Here is a 16,321-nt window from a genome sequence, read left to right as displayed (position 1 = left end):
ATGAATATTTCACTAGAATACAACAGTAATTTTATTGGCTTCAACAAATTGTACTATTTGAAAAGAAAATACAACTAAACTCGAGAACTTTTAAGGTTCACCCTAATATCAAAAGACGATAAAAAATATATCCCTAAATTTAGATTTGGAAAAAAAGAAAAAGGTAAGAGAGAGAGAATATTTGTCTTTTTTCGGGGAGGTGGAAGGGCAGGGGGGATGAGGGGGGACGGGGTGGGGTTTAGAAAAAAATTAATAAGAATAAAAATTCCGTATACGTAATTTCTCGCGAAACTGCGAATATGTGAACGAAAAAAATTGTGTATAGGATGGGTTCGTTTCTTGGATTCTGCGTATTTATAGAACAATTGAAAATGTATGAACCTTTCGTTCTCCTCTATTCGTCGCCCGTCTTTAGATCCTTTTATCTTGGCTCGATCCATGAGTCAACATCTCGCACCCTCGCGAAGGGATTCTTGAAGAAAAGTGAAAAGAAGTATAAACCATTTACATTCGATCCGTTCCTCGATTGAATTCATTAGAAACCTTCTCACCCATGTTTATATTCTTTTGAGAATTTAAAAAAGGAGAAAAGAATAAAAAAAAAATTTAAAAAAAAAAGTAAAAAAAAAAAAGAAAAGGAAGACACGATTGAGATTTTTTGTGAAAACTGTCGAGAAATAGTTAACGCGTTTATACGCGGTGTCCCCCATTTTTCTATCGTCCTTAAAATATTTTCATTGTTCTCGATGTCGATTAAAAAAAAAAAGAAGAAAAAAAAATAGTAACACGATATATTCGATATAATTTATCTAAATATAATCGTAAAGAATAATTTTTGACGGAAGGAAATATTTTAACGATCGGTTACATTTGTTTAACCAAAAAAATTACAAGAATAATTTAGACATTAGTCTGATACCGGTCGGATATATATGTCATTAATTATAATAACGAATTAACAATAGTAGAGTAAAAAATAAGAAATATTAGATAAATTGGCATAGTTCGAATATTCGTTTTATCATGTTGAAAACAATAAAGAAGAAAAGAGAAGAAAAAAAAAGAAAAATAAAACCGGGAGATGGAAAGTTGGTTGATGGAAAAAAGGGTTAAATGAAATCAGTTTTGGCAGACGAAAGAACGGGACTCCTGTGTCCGAGGAGGAACAGTCACATTCGCGATCGGTGCACGATCTCCCGAAACCAGATTGCGATCGGTGGGGATCCCAATTAATGCATCAGATTAAGCAGTTGTCTCATCTCGAAGGACGATCACGTAGTACCGTCGAGAAACGATGTGCGTTACGGCGATTCTCCTCTCTGCGTTGGTTGGACACCAGGAGCATCTGACGAATAACGACGGATGGTAAGTAAAATGGTGGTGAAGAGGGCTGGGCGGGGGTGGGGAGTATTAAGAGAAGACACCATCCCCCGTATCCTACGTAGACAACCAACCCATCCCATATGACCGTCCTGTTCGTCACAAATGGACAATGATTCCAGAGGCATGGTATAAAAGCGTATGCCACCGACTAACAATGCCATTATCGTGCAAAAGGTTCCTGCACCAGGTAGTACACCAACTAGAATAGGTGCTCTAGTGCTTAGATAACGAGTGAAGAAAAAAAAAGTAGAGAGAGAAAAGAGAGAGAGAAAGAGAGAGAGAGAGTGTTTGTCGTAATATACGTTGTCTACTAAAATCCCCGAATATTTTCAATCAAGAATTTGGAATTCATCATCACCATCATCATCATCCAAGATGACCACTTGTTCGACGATACTTTCTTTCATTTTGTTTGCATCGATAACGATAGTTCTGGTGGAGTCCCGAGCGATACCTGCCGAGCCTGGTGAGTCTAATGATCTACGGTGACGATGGTCTTAATTTAAGATTTCAAAATCGTGATTAGAGTTTCTATTTGCGAGTTACTTGGTATTAGAAGTTCAGATCTTGCATCACTTGGTCATGAAAGATTCAGACGTTTTTAATCTCATTCAAATCTTCCATACTAATAGATTCCTTTGTAAGGATTAGTAGTTATCCATATAGAGTTTCGAACAAGTATGTTCTATTCAGTTAAAACTAACGGATCGCGTTACCAATGTTAATATTAATAGGCATTCAAATATGGGCCACGCGTATTTGTATGCTCAACTTGATTCAAATCGTACGTGCTTCCTACATATAACTGATCATCATGAACGGTTCATTTAAAAGGTAATCGAATTTATAAATAAATGACATGATTCAGAGATGGAGGCTTAATCCTTTCAGTTTCACTTATGATGGACGCCTATGGGAACCCGGTATTATTCGTAAGAGAGAAAAGGACACCGATACCACCCTATCCCCAAAGAGCAATGATGTTCACCGGATATTACAGGCCAGTACGTCGTTCCAATAACGGTGGTCAGGCAGGTGGTGTTTTTGCCCAAGGAAATGCCGTCAGTGGGGAAGCTTTTTTCGGTGGCATGCAATCACCCAATTTTAAAACTGGTCCCGAACCTATCGACGAACCGGAAGTGTCCAGTGCCGAGGCACAAGCTGCTCCAGAACCGGAAGAACCTTTGCCAGAAAATGATCAAGAACTACCAGTACAAAATGACGATAGATATGTATCAGAGGATCAACATCACGATCAAGAGGAACATGGTATTCAAGCTAACGAACAGGTTAAAATTAAATATTTGATATCCTTCATTTTTTACATAATCAATAAAAGTCCCTAGAAATTTGATGTATAATGAATTAATTGAATGAACTAAATAGTTTTTACTTTCCAAATATTGTCCCTAATAAATGACATTAATTGTTATTTTAATAATTAACGTGGAAAATAATGATATATTGTACAGGAATTAAACGTTTCGAAACCCGAAATTGAAACACCTGTATCAGCTGAAGAATCAATAGCACCGTCTACCGAAACAACGTTGAGTAATCGTCCGAAAACAAGTTTCGGAAAGAAACATAAGAAAATACCAGTGGTCCCAGTGGAAGATGACGAGGAAGAGGATGAAGTAGATGACGAAGATGACGAACCCGTTGTACCCTTCATACCTTTCAAGAGTAATCGTCGTCGTCAAGGTTATCCAAACCTAAACAATTTTTTCCCAATGGTCTTTAGCTTCCCCGGTGCATCAACTCGTGCAGGAACACCTGGATCACCACCTGGGACAATCACCGCCATTGCTAACAGTTATTCCACTGGTAAGAGTGGTGTTGCCAGTTCTATAGCGACGGCATATGGTGGATCACCGAATGGGTAAACATTCTAATTTAATCAAAATATATATAATATTTAAAAAATTCAAAAATATTATAAAGAAAAAACTTGATTTGTTTGTTTGTTTTTTTTTTAACTAATAGCAAATGAAACATAAATATCGAATGATTAATTTTTCTCTTATCTTGCTTGGTTTCAGTAAAAAACGACGTACATCACCCGCGGAAGAATAAATCTTTAAACATTTACAATGAGGTCGATCAATGAAAAAGCACAAAACAAAAAAAAAGATCGTTGTCCTCGAGACTTAATTTTTAATGTTTAGGGAAAAGAAAAATGGCGACACACGTTTGAATTTAATACCCCTCCCCCCACCCCCATAAGTATCTCACTGTTGTTGGTTTTTGTAGCAAAAAAAAAAATCAACTTTAAAGAAAGATATAAAATTGTTTATACATGCTTGATCGAGAAAAATAATATCGCGATGATTGTTGTTCCTAATGATCAAAAATTGCCATGCCTATCATTTTGCTAAAAACAAAATGTTGTGTTCATAAACAATAATAAAAAAATATAATATCAAACGTATCGACCATTGCAACATCCACCGAACATGAAAAGCAAAACTCAACGAAAATTATTCGTTTTGCCGATTAACCAGTTCACCGTCACCCCCAAAACTTATATCTGGAATTCGGCAAAACGCGTGATATTCATTTTGCATGTAACGTAATAATCGTCTGTAATTGTTAATCTAAGAAAACGAATTTTAATGCGTGTGTATCTTAGAAATAGAATAAGGACAAAACTTTCGTCGAATAAATCTTGTTAAACCGAATTTGATTCTTTGTTATTTTTCTTTTTTTTCCCCCCCTTCATTTCTACATTGTCGTATGACGAAAATATTATTCGTAATAAATCGAATTTATAAACAAATTTTAATTGACTTTTATAGAAAACAATGAACGTTGGATTTCGAAGAGAACGGTACGTTCAACTTATAATTAATTAACAATCATTTAAGGTATATCTAATACAGTATTGCATTCTATTAATATTTTGAATTGTTTAAAATAAAATATATTTGTTTGAACATAACCGATCAGTGATGGCTTTGATTTGAAGAAAATTTTCATCCAATAAAATATCAAATAAAAATTGTTTAATATTCTAAATATATTAATAGATATGTCATTTTATCAAACAAATGTACTTTAGATTATTCTTTTTTTAAATGATTATTCGAATGATTGTGATATTAACAAAAATATGTATAAATAAAAGTATGAATCAAAAGATGACCAAACAATTTTTGTGCGAAAGTGAAAAATGATTCATTCAAATAGATTAAAAATAACACCGATAAAACATAAACCATTTTAATATATCAAGAGTAAAGAATTTTAATAGAATTAAGATATTAATGTTACATACGTATTTCATCATCCAAAGGTTTGAACTTTTTTTTCTCTTATTGTAAAGTTGTAAACAGAACGATTATTTTCAAGAACATCTTGTAATGTACGACGTATTTTTAATAGACCAAGAAATTCATTACAATATTTTTTTTTATCGGCGTAAATGCGCAAATTCAATTTATTTTATAAATATACCAAATAAATATATATGAGAAAGATGATGCAAACAAAATATTCTCAAATATTTCAAATATTATCGACGACTTCTGAACACAAGTAGACAAATTTTCGATGAATCTTATAACGTGCACTTTTAATTCGTTTGAAACTATCATTTTTATTTTGTAATGTATCAAAAAATCACTCGAATTTTTAATTTGATAATATTATACGATTCAACTCAATTAGTCTACTATAAAGAAAGAAACTAATGTACATCATTTTCGATAAAAAAAAAAAAATAAGCTACAATTAGATACATAGGAAAATCGTAGAATTATAAATAAAAAATAGAAAATAAAAACAGGAAGGAGGAAAAAGATATTACATCAGAATAAATTTATCGTATCAATATGTCTTGGACGATTAAACTAATCAATATAAACTCGTTTTAATAGGTATGTAAATATAAATATACTTCGCGTAACATTATTAACGACTGTTTCCTTAAACGAGGACATTAAAAAGTATATAAGAAGAGAAAAATACAATTTTTCTATTATTTCTTACTCGTTGCTTACGAAGTACACGTACGTTTTGATCACTCTCGTTCGTTATTAAAAATCTGTGAAACAGTAATTCCATCAAAATGCATAAGTTGTTCGCATTTCTTTTGGTTGTTTGCGTTGCTGCAACTTTGGCTTATCCTGCGGAAGAAGCTGGACTAAAAGAAGGTAAATTTTCTTACCTTATATTTACAATTAATTTAACACTCGTTTTGAAAAATAAATCAACGCAGAAAACATATTGATACTAATTTTTCTTGTTTATAACATATTTTAATTAAATTTGATATAACCACGATAGTCGGAAACTTCCAACCACCACCCTCTTTCGTGGTCCAGAAGTTGTTGACAAAATTTCAAATATTTTCATTGAATAATTTTTCAAACATTTTTCTTTCGATTCAATATTCGTTAGAAAAATTCCGTGACTCGTTAAACGAAAACATTGAAAACGAGAACGGTCGAGAATATCTTTCGACTATTAAAATATAATCATTTCAATTTTCATTATTATAACAAATCGTCATGAAATAATTTCGAAAAGTTTTTCGAAAGGTTTTTCGAAGAAAAATCGATCCTTCAGCTATACAAGTTTTTCAATTCGTAATTATTAATGCATCAATGTAATATTTTGAATTTTATTTTAACTGTGAGAAGCAAGAATCAACGATTTTACGTATTCCGTTTAATAAATTATGTTTTTACGAAACAATAATTGATGTTGATATTATTTGAATTGGTTTCAGACGTCAAAGTGGACAGACATGCCAGAGCTGTTGAACCTACTGAACATGCTGATCCAGCTCCCAAATCAGGACTTGCACCTACTGAACAAACCCTTCACCATGGTGGTAGTCATCCTCCCCCTCATCATTAATAAATTTGGAATGAAATAAAAATTAAAATTCAACACAAATAATATCTTATATCAATAATATATAACACATTCGATATATATATATATATAAAATGGTTGCATGTAATTCTATTCGTAAATGTAAAAACAGAATATCTCTGTTATTATCCATTATTGTGAATTAAATAAAAACTATCTCTTTTAAAAAAGGGAAACATCAATTTTATTATTTATCTGTAATACCTCTAATAAATTTAAAAATCTATGTGTACTGTAACGAAAAATGAAAACATTCAAAATTCTATAAATTTTCGAGAAGGAAGTATTTAAAAAAATATTTGAAACCAAAGTAAATAAACAAAACCGATGAGTACAGGAAATGATATAATCAAGAAATTAAAGAATTCATTTATATAAAATTATCGGCCATTTCATTGACGAAAAATCGAACTTATCTTCAATTGTATTGATTCCTTCATCGTATTCCATTTTTATTGAAGATTCCGTAACTTTAAAAATAATATTCCATGACTGTCGAGTTTTCAAACTATTGTCAAAGACGTATATATAACAATACATGTAAATGACGAATTTAATATTAAAAATTAACAGTTTTTATGCACGCATTTATTGTTGAAAGTATTCATAAAACGGTATTGTCCAAATAAAATCTAAATAAACATCGTTATCGTTTGAATTATCGTGTTAAATCGAATGGTGAACGATAATAATCTCTCTCGACTGTAAAAACTTAAAATATATATATCCAAAAATGTTGGAATCAAATTCGTATAACGTAAATATTTAAAAAGATTTATAAAATATTATTAATTTTATTATCGTTTTATTAATCATAATTTGCGTTGCAATATATAATAATCATTTTTTCGAAAATTTCCATTGAATAATTGTATCGTTTTGTAATACATCAATAAAGTTCCCTTTTATTCTTCCTCCAAACAAGCTGGGTATGCTTTCAATACCATTTGCAATTTGTTTAATTATTCCCATAGATTCGATCAAAGTCATATCTTGATTTTCTAATTTGTGCATATTAAGAAGACAATTTCCATAATGTGCTTCAATATTTATTAAATCTTTATTTAAATTTTCCTACTCGAGTATTTCAATTACAATTATTATATAAACAGATCATGTGACGACAATTATATGGAAGTATCATGAATTATAATTCATAAATCGTAATACGTGATTCATCTCCAGTTTTGCAAATAGAACTGGTAATTTTAGAAAAATATGTATAATACATAAAACATATATATGTAACATCTACAACAATTTTATTTTTTTTATATATAATAAAATATGGAAAACTTATGTGTTATATAAAAAAAAATTTTTATGCATTTACATAAAAAAATTCACAATCTAAATTAATAACGCACTAATGTAAGTGCAAATCACGCACTGTAGCAACGCCTATCCTATTTTGAGATGATGTTATCTTATTGCAACGTAATATTTCTGCATTGACGTAATCTTTCGGTAGAACGATGAAACATATTGCAAATAGCATCGTCGATAAAAGAGATTTATACATCTACGAAATTCGTATCTATTTACCTAGATGACGCACATCTGCTCACACACAAAGCGGGATATTATTTAAATATAATATTTTTTAATTTTTTTTTAAATAACATTCTTTTTTTACAATATTTTTGCTACTTACATTTCTTTTTCATTTTAATTCTACCTACTAATAAAACGATACAAATAAGTTTGATAATGGAAAAAATAATGGAATATCGATTATTTTAAAAGAATAATCATATTTCGTGATCCAAAACTCAAAAACTTTACAAAAATAAAGCTTTGAAAAGAGAATATGATTATTTTTATGAATAAATTATTCGCGAGAAAAAGAGAAGAACAATATTTAATTAAACTTTTTTTTAACTTCTTAACTTGAAGATTAAGATTATGTGAAAATTTTTCCTTGTTCCAGGTTTTTGATTTCTTTTGTTTTTCCCCAAGTGTAAAGCCATAAAACAAACAATAATTTCCAAGAACATCTCATGTGATATACGACGTATTTTTTAATACATCAAAGCATTAATTATTTATTCCTTTTATCAGGATAAAATCTTGACAATAAATGCAATTTCCTTGTACAGAATTATAATGTGTCTTCCATTTTTCATTTTCGCAAAAGCTACGCAATATTATTCTATTCAATAAACATAGATATGAATATTTAAAATAATTAAAATATTGTTAATTTTGTATTTAAAAGTTTCTGAATCCAAATAGATAAATTTTTAATTTTACATTCTTATAACGTGTACTTTTTATACTTTAGGAACTAACACTTTTACTTTGAATAATATTTATAATAAAATCAATGCCACATTGAGTACAATCTTCAATTGTAATATCAAATTTCTACGCTGTTAATCTAATTTGTTGTTATACATGAAAAAAAATAATTTATCCACGAGCAAGAAAACAGATGTGTAACACATTATACATTTCAAGAAAAATGCATTTTTGTACAAGTTTTTCCTAACAATGAATTCGAACATACATTATTTAAATATTTATCTTTTCGTATTCATTAAAAATCCATATATTTATAATTAATCAATTAAAATGAATTTTTTTATTCAATAGTATATATTTATACGATTTAATTGAATCAATTTAAAGAAAAAAAAAAAAAAGAAAGATACTTATGTGGATCAATTACTGCAAGACAAATGATATTTAAATAAAGAGGAAAAATAATGGAATGTAAAAGTAAATAATTGATGAAGAAAAATGAAGAAGGATAGGAAAAATTAACACAACCAGAATTGATTTGTGGATGTTCATGAGACTCGAAAGATTCGACTGATGAATCGATACTCGTTTGGTAAGTATGTTAATAAATAAGTAATTCTATTTTTGTTAACTAAGATTACTTCGAAACGTTTGGTGCTTATCATCTAAGATGGATCTTCAATGGAATATATAAAAGGCCAGAAAAATTGATTTTCTACATCATTTCGCACTCATCTTTTGCAAAGTACACGTACGATTTAAATAAACGTTCGTTTGATAATTATCAATCGTTATTAAAAATCTGTGAAACAGTAATTCCATCAAAATGCATAAGTTCTTCGTATTTCTTTTGGTTGTTTGCGTGGCTGCAACTTTGGCTTATCCTGCGGACGAAGTTGGAGTAAAAGAAGGTAAATTTTCTTACCTTATATTTACAATTAATTTAACACTCGTTTTGAAAAATAAATCAACGCAGAAAACATATTGATACTAATTTTTCTTGTTTATAACATATTTTAATTAAATTTGATATAACCACGATAGTCGGAAACTTCCAACCACCACCCTCTTTCGTGGTCCAGAAGCTGTTGACAAAATTTCAAATATTTTCATTGAATAATTTTTCAAACATTTCTCTTTCGATTCAATATTCGTTAGAAAAATTCTGTGACTCGTTAAACGAAAACATTGAAAACGAGAACGGTCGAGAATATCTTTCAAATATTAAAATATAATCATTTTAATTTTCATTATTATAACAAATCGTCATGAAACAATTCCAAAAGGTTTATCGAAGAAAAATCGATCCTTCAGCTATACAAGTTTTTCAATTCGTAATTATTAATGCATCAATGAAATATTTTGAATTTTATTTTAACTGTGAGAAGCAAGAATCAACGATTTTACGTATTCCGTTTAATAAATTATGTTTTTACGAAACAAGAATTGTTTATATGATATTATTTGAATTGTTTCAGACGTTATGTTGGAAAGGGTCAATAGGGCTGCTGATCCTCATGGACATTGGCACCATTGGCATGGAAATCACCATTGGCATGGAAACCATCATTGGCATAGAAACCATCATTGGCATCACGGATATGGAAAATAAACTGAGAATGTTAGCCTAAGTGTAATCTGCTATATGTCTAACAATTTACATAATAATATTTTTATCATATAAATTTATGAATAATAAATATCTTCTTGAAAAAATACGAAAAGATATTTGGCAATTGATTTATAGAAAAAAAAGAGAAGATAATAAAATATAATAGAAGTTAATTCGAAGTCTACGAATTGAATCATTAAGGAATGTTTACGTAAAATATACGAACTTTCTTTATATACGGCTGATAATTTAAAAAGTGTGTGAAGTTTACTCTTTAAGAACGATTATCTTTGAACAGATACAGAAAAAAAGACTTACTAGATTAAAAAAAAAGACCGACATCATATTGGAGCTAGAAAAACCTCTGTCTTTCTATAAATTTTCTTGAATTACAAATTTTTTTCGAAATTAAAGTAAACCTTTTTTTTTTCTCTGCAGTAGATAAAAAGTGTAAATAAACGTATCCGTTAAAATCCTTAAAGAATGTTATCCTTAAAAAATATTTGTATTCTAATTATATACTAATAGTTTATAATAATATTACACTTGTTACAATTCATTGTTATCGATAAAATAAAATGTAATATCTGTTGCATACGTGAAATATACTATTTATTTGATTTATTTGAAATTGCATTTGAAATAAATCATGAATATCTTGAAGAATTTTTAATATACGTCACCCTACTTGTTGTTAGAAAATTGTTTGCATTTGTAAGACAATGGAAAAAAAACGTAAAGGAAACGTTTAACAATAGGAAACTATAACAGTAACAATCTTTGTTTTGCGTTTATCCAATTTCCGATTGTCATTAAATGCTCCTATAAACATGATACGTGGTATATGATCTTATTTCATACACACATTACGATGATAAAAGAACTTCCTTTAGTAGAATTGCATTATTAACGAAGAAATCTTCGTACTCGTCGTACGTAATTTTCAAGAAGAAAGAAAAGAAGAAAAAGAAAGAAAAAAAAAAACAGAGAAAAATAAGTGACAAATATTCGAGAAACGATTAAAATGAAATATCAATTGATATTATTATTCGCTTATTTAACAAGCGTAAGTTGTGTTCATCTTATATATTTTTATTTTATAATTGATAATTTTTTTATTTAATTTATATGTATATTTTGTTTCTTTCTCAGATACAATGTCGTTCGATAATACTCGATGAAACGTGTAAGTAAATAAATTATACAATTTTTCTTTCTTTATATTTCTAATTATTTTCCCAAAATGTAAAATTTAAATTCTAACGAACTGATTTCTTTTTTTTCTTTTCTTTTTTCTTTTTTTGTAAATGATTTCATTTAAAATAATATCTATAATTGTGGATATTTGAAATATATATATATATATCAAAAAGTGCATTTTAATTAATTCTATTAGCTAAAGATGACAACGACAAACCAAAGAAAACGGAAATATCGTTTTTCGATGAAATAAAAGATTTAATGGAACAATTTATTCAAAAAAATGTTGTCGAGTCTACGACGAATTTACCTTGGTTTACTTTACTGTTCAATTATCCAGAGGTAAGAAATTCATTTCACTAGCTATTCGAATATATTTTTGTTCGTCAAGAAATGCGACAATTGCCCGAAAGATAAATTAAAATCATTGAAAATTAATCGAAACTATTTTGTAAAGGATATTTGTTAATTTATTAAAATATGATTTTATTTGTGAATTATTTCTTTTAACACCTTTTATGAAATAATTATAAAATAATTTTTTGTTCGATTATTTCTTAAACACAGGAATTTTCGGATCAAACTATCTGGCAATTACCTCGAGGATATTTTAAAAGAAATGAAAATTCCGATTCTGATTTAACTAAACAACAAGATAATAAGGAAACTTGGAGCAACGAAAAATTATCTATCGAAGATAAGACTAAAATGATTAAAACTTGTGCCGAACAAATCGATGAAATGTTGCTTTTCATACAAAATGCTCTTGGCCAATTTCGAAAATATTTGAACGAATGGTGCAGGTTAGTTTAATACAAAATTTTAATGAATATGAGAATTTTAATGAATATTATTATTTAATAATAATTTCTCTTTTTTCTAATTTGAAATTTATATTACTTTAGGAATCATCATTTGATGGTCAAAATATCACCAGAATCATCCGATACCATTAATATTTCTCCTAAAAATATTAATTGAACTTTAATTAAGAAATAAATTTTAAGGGAAAAATTTTTATTCATCTTTACATCGTTAAAAAAAATAAATTGTAATCTGAAATCTTATATAGTATTAATCATATTCATTTAAATTTTACATTTTATAACATCTAATATGTATTTAATTAATTGTGTTAACGAAAATTATTATTATAAAGAAAAATAAATAAAAATAATTCCAAAAGTTTCAATTAATTTTCTTTGAAAAATATAAAATACATTTATTCTTCTACGATAATATAATAATAAAGATAAATAAAAAAAGAAGTCTTTGAACTATCTCTCGTTGGTAACAGACTAAGAAATATACTACAAATACTTTGGATAGTATTATTTAACACGTTTGATCGATAAAGCAAATAGTCGCTGTTAACAACGACGTATTGTCTTCGTAAGTGTTCACTTGCTAGCTGATTTTTTCATAAAATTCGGTAAGTTTTTTATTATATAATAAATAAATAAGATATTTTTTTAAATAAAATAAATTATCGAAATTGTTATAAGCGAAATAATCGATTAGTGTGAAATTAATTGGAAAATTGCAAAGGGTTAAGATTCGTACTGTTTCTTTTTTTTCGTGTATATTTTCGCGAGATTCCATCTGCAGCACGTATATCTAATAATTCATTTATTAAATATTATATTTTATTTATATATATATACTCCTCATCGCGTTTTATAACTTCGAACGTTATTTTTTTGTTATGATTCACGTTCAACAACGGAATAAATAAGTTTGAAAACGTATTAATGTGTTATAACATACCTATAGCACACCTAACTATTAGCCATTAACAGTGAAAACTTTGAAAAGTTAAATTAGAACGCTGAAATGGAAATACCGATGATTATCTCGATTCGATTCTATCGATTTTCGCAGCAATACCGAGAATCCTAATTTTCAACACTTCGAATTTACTCATATCCGGTTTTAAATCTTGCATTCTAATTATCTTCAAATAAAATAAATCATATAAGCTTTTCGTGATGTATTAAATCCATAGGGTGGCCTAAATTAAATGTAACTAAATTTAATATAAAAATATAATCCGTGTAAAATATTACAAAATCTACCAGGCAAAATGAAATGAACATAAATAAATCATAAATATTCTCTAAATCTATATATGTATCATACATGCTACATTGTGTACCTGGTACGATATCATTATGTAGACAGAAATCATGCAAACATTGCCACAATGATACAACCACTTAATTTGCTAAACTTTCATACAAGTTGTACGATGCGTGTGCAAGGTATACATGATTGCATTATGAAAGTTTTGATATTCTATTTCTAATAATGAGTTTTCAACATGCACTCTCATATAAATATGAATGTTATTTTCTATTATTTCTTATTAAACGAAGTTAACAATTCTTTCTTAAAAACTTTACTTTCGATCAGAGATACGCGACGTAAAAGAAGAAAAAAAAAAAAGAAACAATTAATCGTTCGAGCAATTAAAAAACTAATTGTTAGTCGAATATCTTTGCAATCTAATACGACGTTCCTTGCATTATGTTTTATTGATAAATCGATTTGGAGGGGAGGAAGATAAAGGTGTATAGGATGTCAATACTGTTTTCTGAAAATTCGATTATTTAAATGTATCATAATAAATTGTCCGAGAAATAATTGATATGTTTTCTAAAGTATACATTAAAATGCTGCAACTTAAATATTATTAAAAATAATAATTATTACAGCGTGTGTGTAATATTTTCAATCTATTTGCGTGCGTATTGGTATTATCACAAAATATACAAGGTGTTCCGTAACTAGTGGTACGAGCGAACAGAGGTTCGATTCTATATAAAAAACAAAATTCAACAATAATTGTATAAACGTTATAATATTTAAAAATAACACACATTACGCACGCATATAGGTATTAATGAATAGATAATAATTATAATTAAAAATTATGCAAATATGAGTGAACATTATACTATATGATAAACTATGTTTTTTTTTCTTTTCTTCTTTTACATATAAATTGAACTATTTTTGTGTGTTGGAAAAAGAAAAAGATATTACAATCCAAGGATGCAGGCAAACGAACAGCAAACGTCGAAAGTCAGCGTCGGCGCCGATTGCAACGGAGGGGTAGACAACGTGCGTGTTACAACGACTCTCATGAAAAGCGTTTCCCTGTTCCTCACGAGTGCTTGGAGGGTTTCGGTGAACGAAAAAAGACCGTCCTCGGTTAAAACAACGAAACAAGAATTGCGACGACCGCGTAAGAAAAAAATGCCGGAAAGTGGGAATCCAAGAAATTCTGCTTACATTATCAAAGTCATCGAATCTCTGAAGAAAAAGACTAAATTTAGCAGGTCCGAATCATTGTTTTTTTAATAATCACTATTTTTATCATTGATTTACAATCGAGAATGAATATCTTAAAAAATAATATGATAAAAGATAATGCAATAAAAAATATTACATTATTCTACAAATTCCAAACATAGATTTCATTCTCAATTATAATTTAAATATTTCATGATTTTGGAAACCTATTTTTCGTGTTACAGAACAGAATTAGATGGACTCTGTAAACTTTATAAGAATTTAATGAAAGAAGCTGGTCAGCAACAAGTGAGTCCATCGATGGGCATTTACAGAAGACCAAGGCAAATCCACAGTATCGAGGTAAATTAATATAATCTCAAAATTATTTCATATTTTTGGAAATATTTTAATCAGTTAGCTGTGATTGACAAGTATACTCGTTATATGGAAAAAGCAATAACTATTTACTATTTAAATTGCAATCTTTTGTTCAAATTAAAATATATTCGTAAATTTGGAGACCAATCGTCACACAGCTAACTGGTAAAATTATATTTATTACTTTTTCTAACACGATATTTTATATCAGAAATTTATACTTTTGTTAGGGAATCGATAGATCGATCTTTCGCAATCTTCTTCACAATACCTTCAAAGTAATAACAGAGGATATGTTGGTGGAACGATTATTTTGCTGTTGGGATCGCGAAAGTGAAAGTGCTATTAGATTAGAATCATGGATCATGGGTCTCGACGTTTTTCTCCGTGGCAACCTACAGGATAAAATCGATTTCTGCTTTCGAGTTTACGATTTAAACAATGACGGTTTTATTACGAAAGATGAGATCTTTCAATTATTTAAGTAAGTTTGTTTGAAATTAAATATTTATAATTATTTTTTGAAAGCTAGCTAAGCCAATTTTAGATGTAACGTTATAAAATATATATGATCGTGGACTCCTGATGATAGGCAACAAATTTTCTTTCGTCGATACATCGATTTCAAGCCATTGGTGATAGATAAACGATACAGCGAAATAAAAGTTTTAGTAGTATTTTACAAGTAATCGAGCTATTAGAAATAATTTTTTTTTCTTATTTCTACTTATAGAATATATTCCCCCAATTTAGCTGGTAAACCACGGGATATATTGTATAACTACAATTATTACTATTTTTCTTTTTTCATAAATTAAAATCATATATAGTAGGAGAAATATTTTAGACTTCCTCAATTGATATTATGTTTTTAAGAAATTGTTTGATAAAGCAACCAGGAGAAGAAGATCCGGACGAAGGTATACGAGATTTATCAGAATTGGCATTGAAAAAACTGGATGTCGATCGCGATGGAAAAATATCATTTGAAGATTACGAAACAGCTGTTAAAAAAGAACCATTACTTTTGGAAGCTTTCGGACAGTGTTTACCTACAGAAGAAAATTGTACAACGTTTATAAAATCGTTACAACATTAAAACCAGCGCAAAAAAGTTGGCATAGAACTCAAGAATTGAAAAACATGAATATATGCATTTAATTGCTAGCTATTTGCTAATTCGAAATCCATAATAACTAACTCTTTTAATTAATTACTTAATTAGTTATTGATAATTACAAATGAGGAAACGTCCTGAGGACGTTATATGTTATACTCATGCACAAGTACAAATTCAAGGTGCAAGCGAACTTTGAAAAAAATAAA

At 28.6% G+C, this 16,321-nt stretch overlaps 2 protein-coding genes and 1 long non-coding RNA gene across 3 annotated transcripts; all 3 read left to right on the top strand.

Moving 5' to 3' along the window:
• The first annotated feature begins 1,735 nt into the window (after positions 1-1,735).
• LOC122513776 lies at positions 1,736-3,505 on the top strand. The gene is made up of 4 exons (XM_043630252.1): positions 1,736-1,849; positions 2,275-2,672; positions 2,856-3,265; positions 3,426-3,505. Exons 1-4 carry the CDS (start codon positions 1,759-1,761, stop codon positions 3,457-3,459), a joined length of 933 nt encoding a protein of 310 aa, XP_043486187.1. The 5' UTR covers positions 1,736-1,758; the 3' UTR covers positions 3,460-3,505.
• Positions 3,506-5,349: 1,844 nt separating this feature from the next.
• On the top strand, positions 5,350-6,440 carry LOC122513747. The gene is made up of 2 exons (XR_006302841.1): positions 5,350-5,537; positions 6,116-6,440. It is a non-coding gene; the product is annotated as an uncharacterized LOC122513747 (long non-coding RNA).
• A 7,934-nt stretch (positions 6,441-14,374) lies between these two features.
• LOC122513932 (EF-hand calcium-binding domain-containing protein 1) lies at positions 14,375-16,094 on the top strand. Its single transcript, XM_043630467.1, has 4 exons — positions 14,375-14,661; positions 14,860-14,977; positions 15,226-15,479; positions 15,872-16,094. Exons 1-4 carry the CDS (start codon positions 14,375-14,377, stop codon positions 16,092-16,094), a joined length of 882 nt encoding a protein of 293 aa, XP_043486402.1.
• The last annotated feature ends 227 nt before the right edge of the window (positions 16,095-16,321 follow it).

Source organism: Polistes fuscatus, unplaced genomic scaffold, assembly GCF_010416935.1.
Source record: "Polistes fuscatus isolate 324 unplaced genomic scaffold, CU_Pfus_HIC Scaffold13, whole genome shotgun sequence".
NCBI lineage: Eukaryota > Metazoa > Arthropoda > Insecta > Hymenoptera > Vespidae > Polistes > Polistes fuscatus.
Note: the sequence above shows the minus strand (reverse complement) of the source record. Positions and strands in the feature narration are given on the sequence as shown.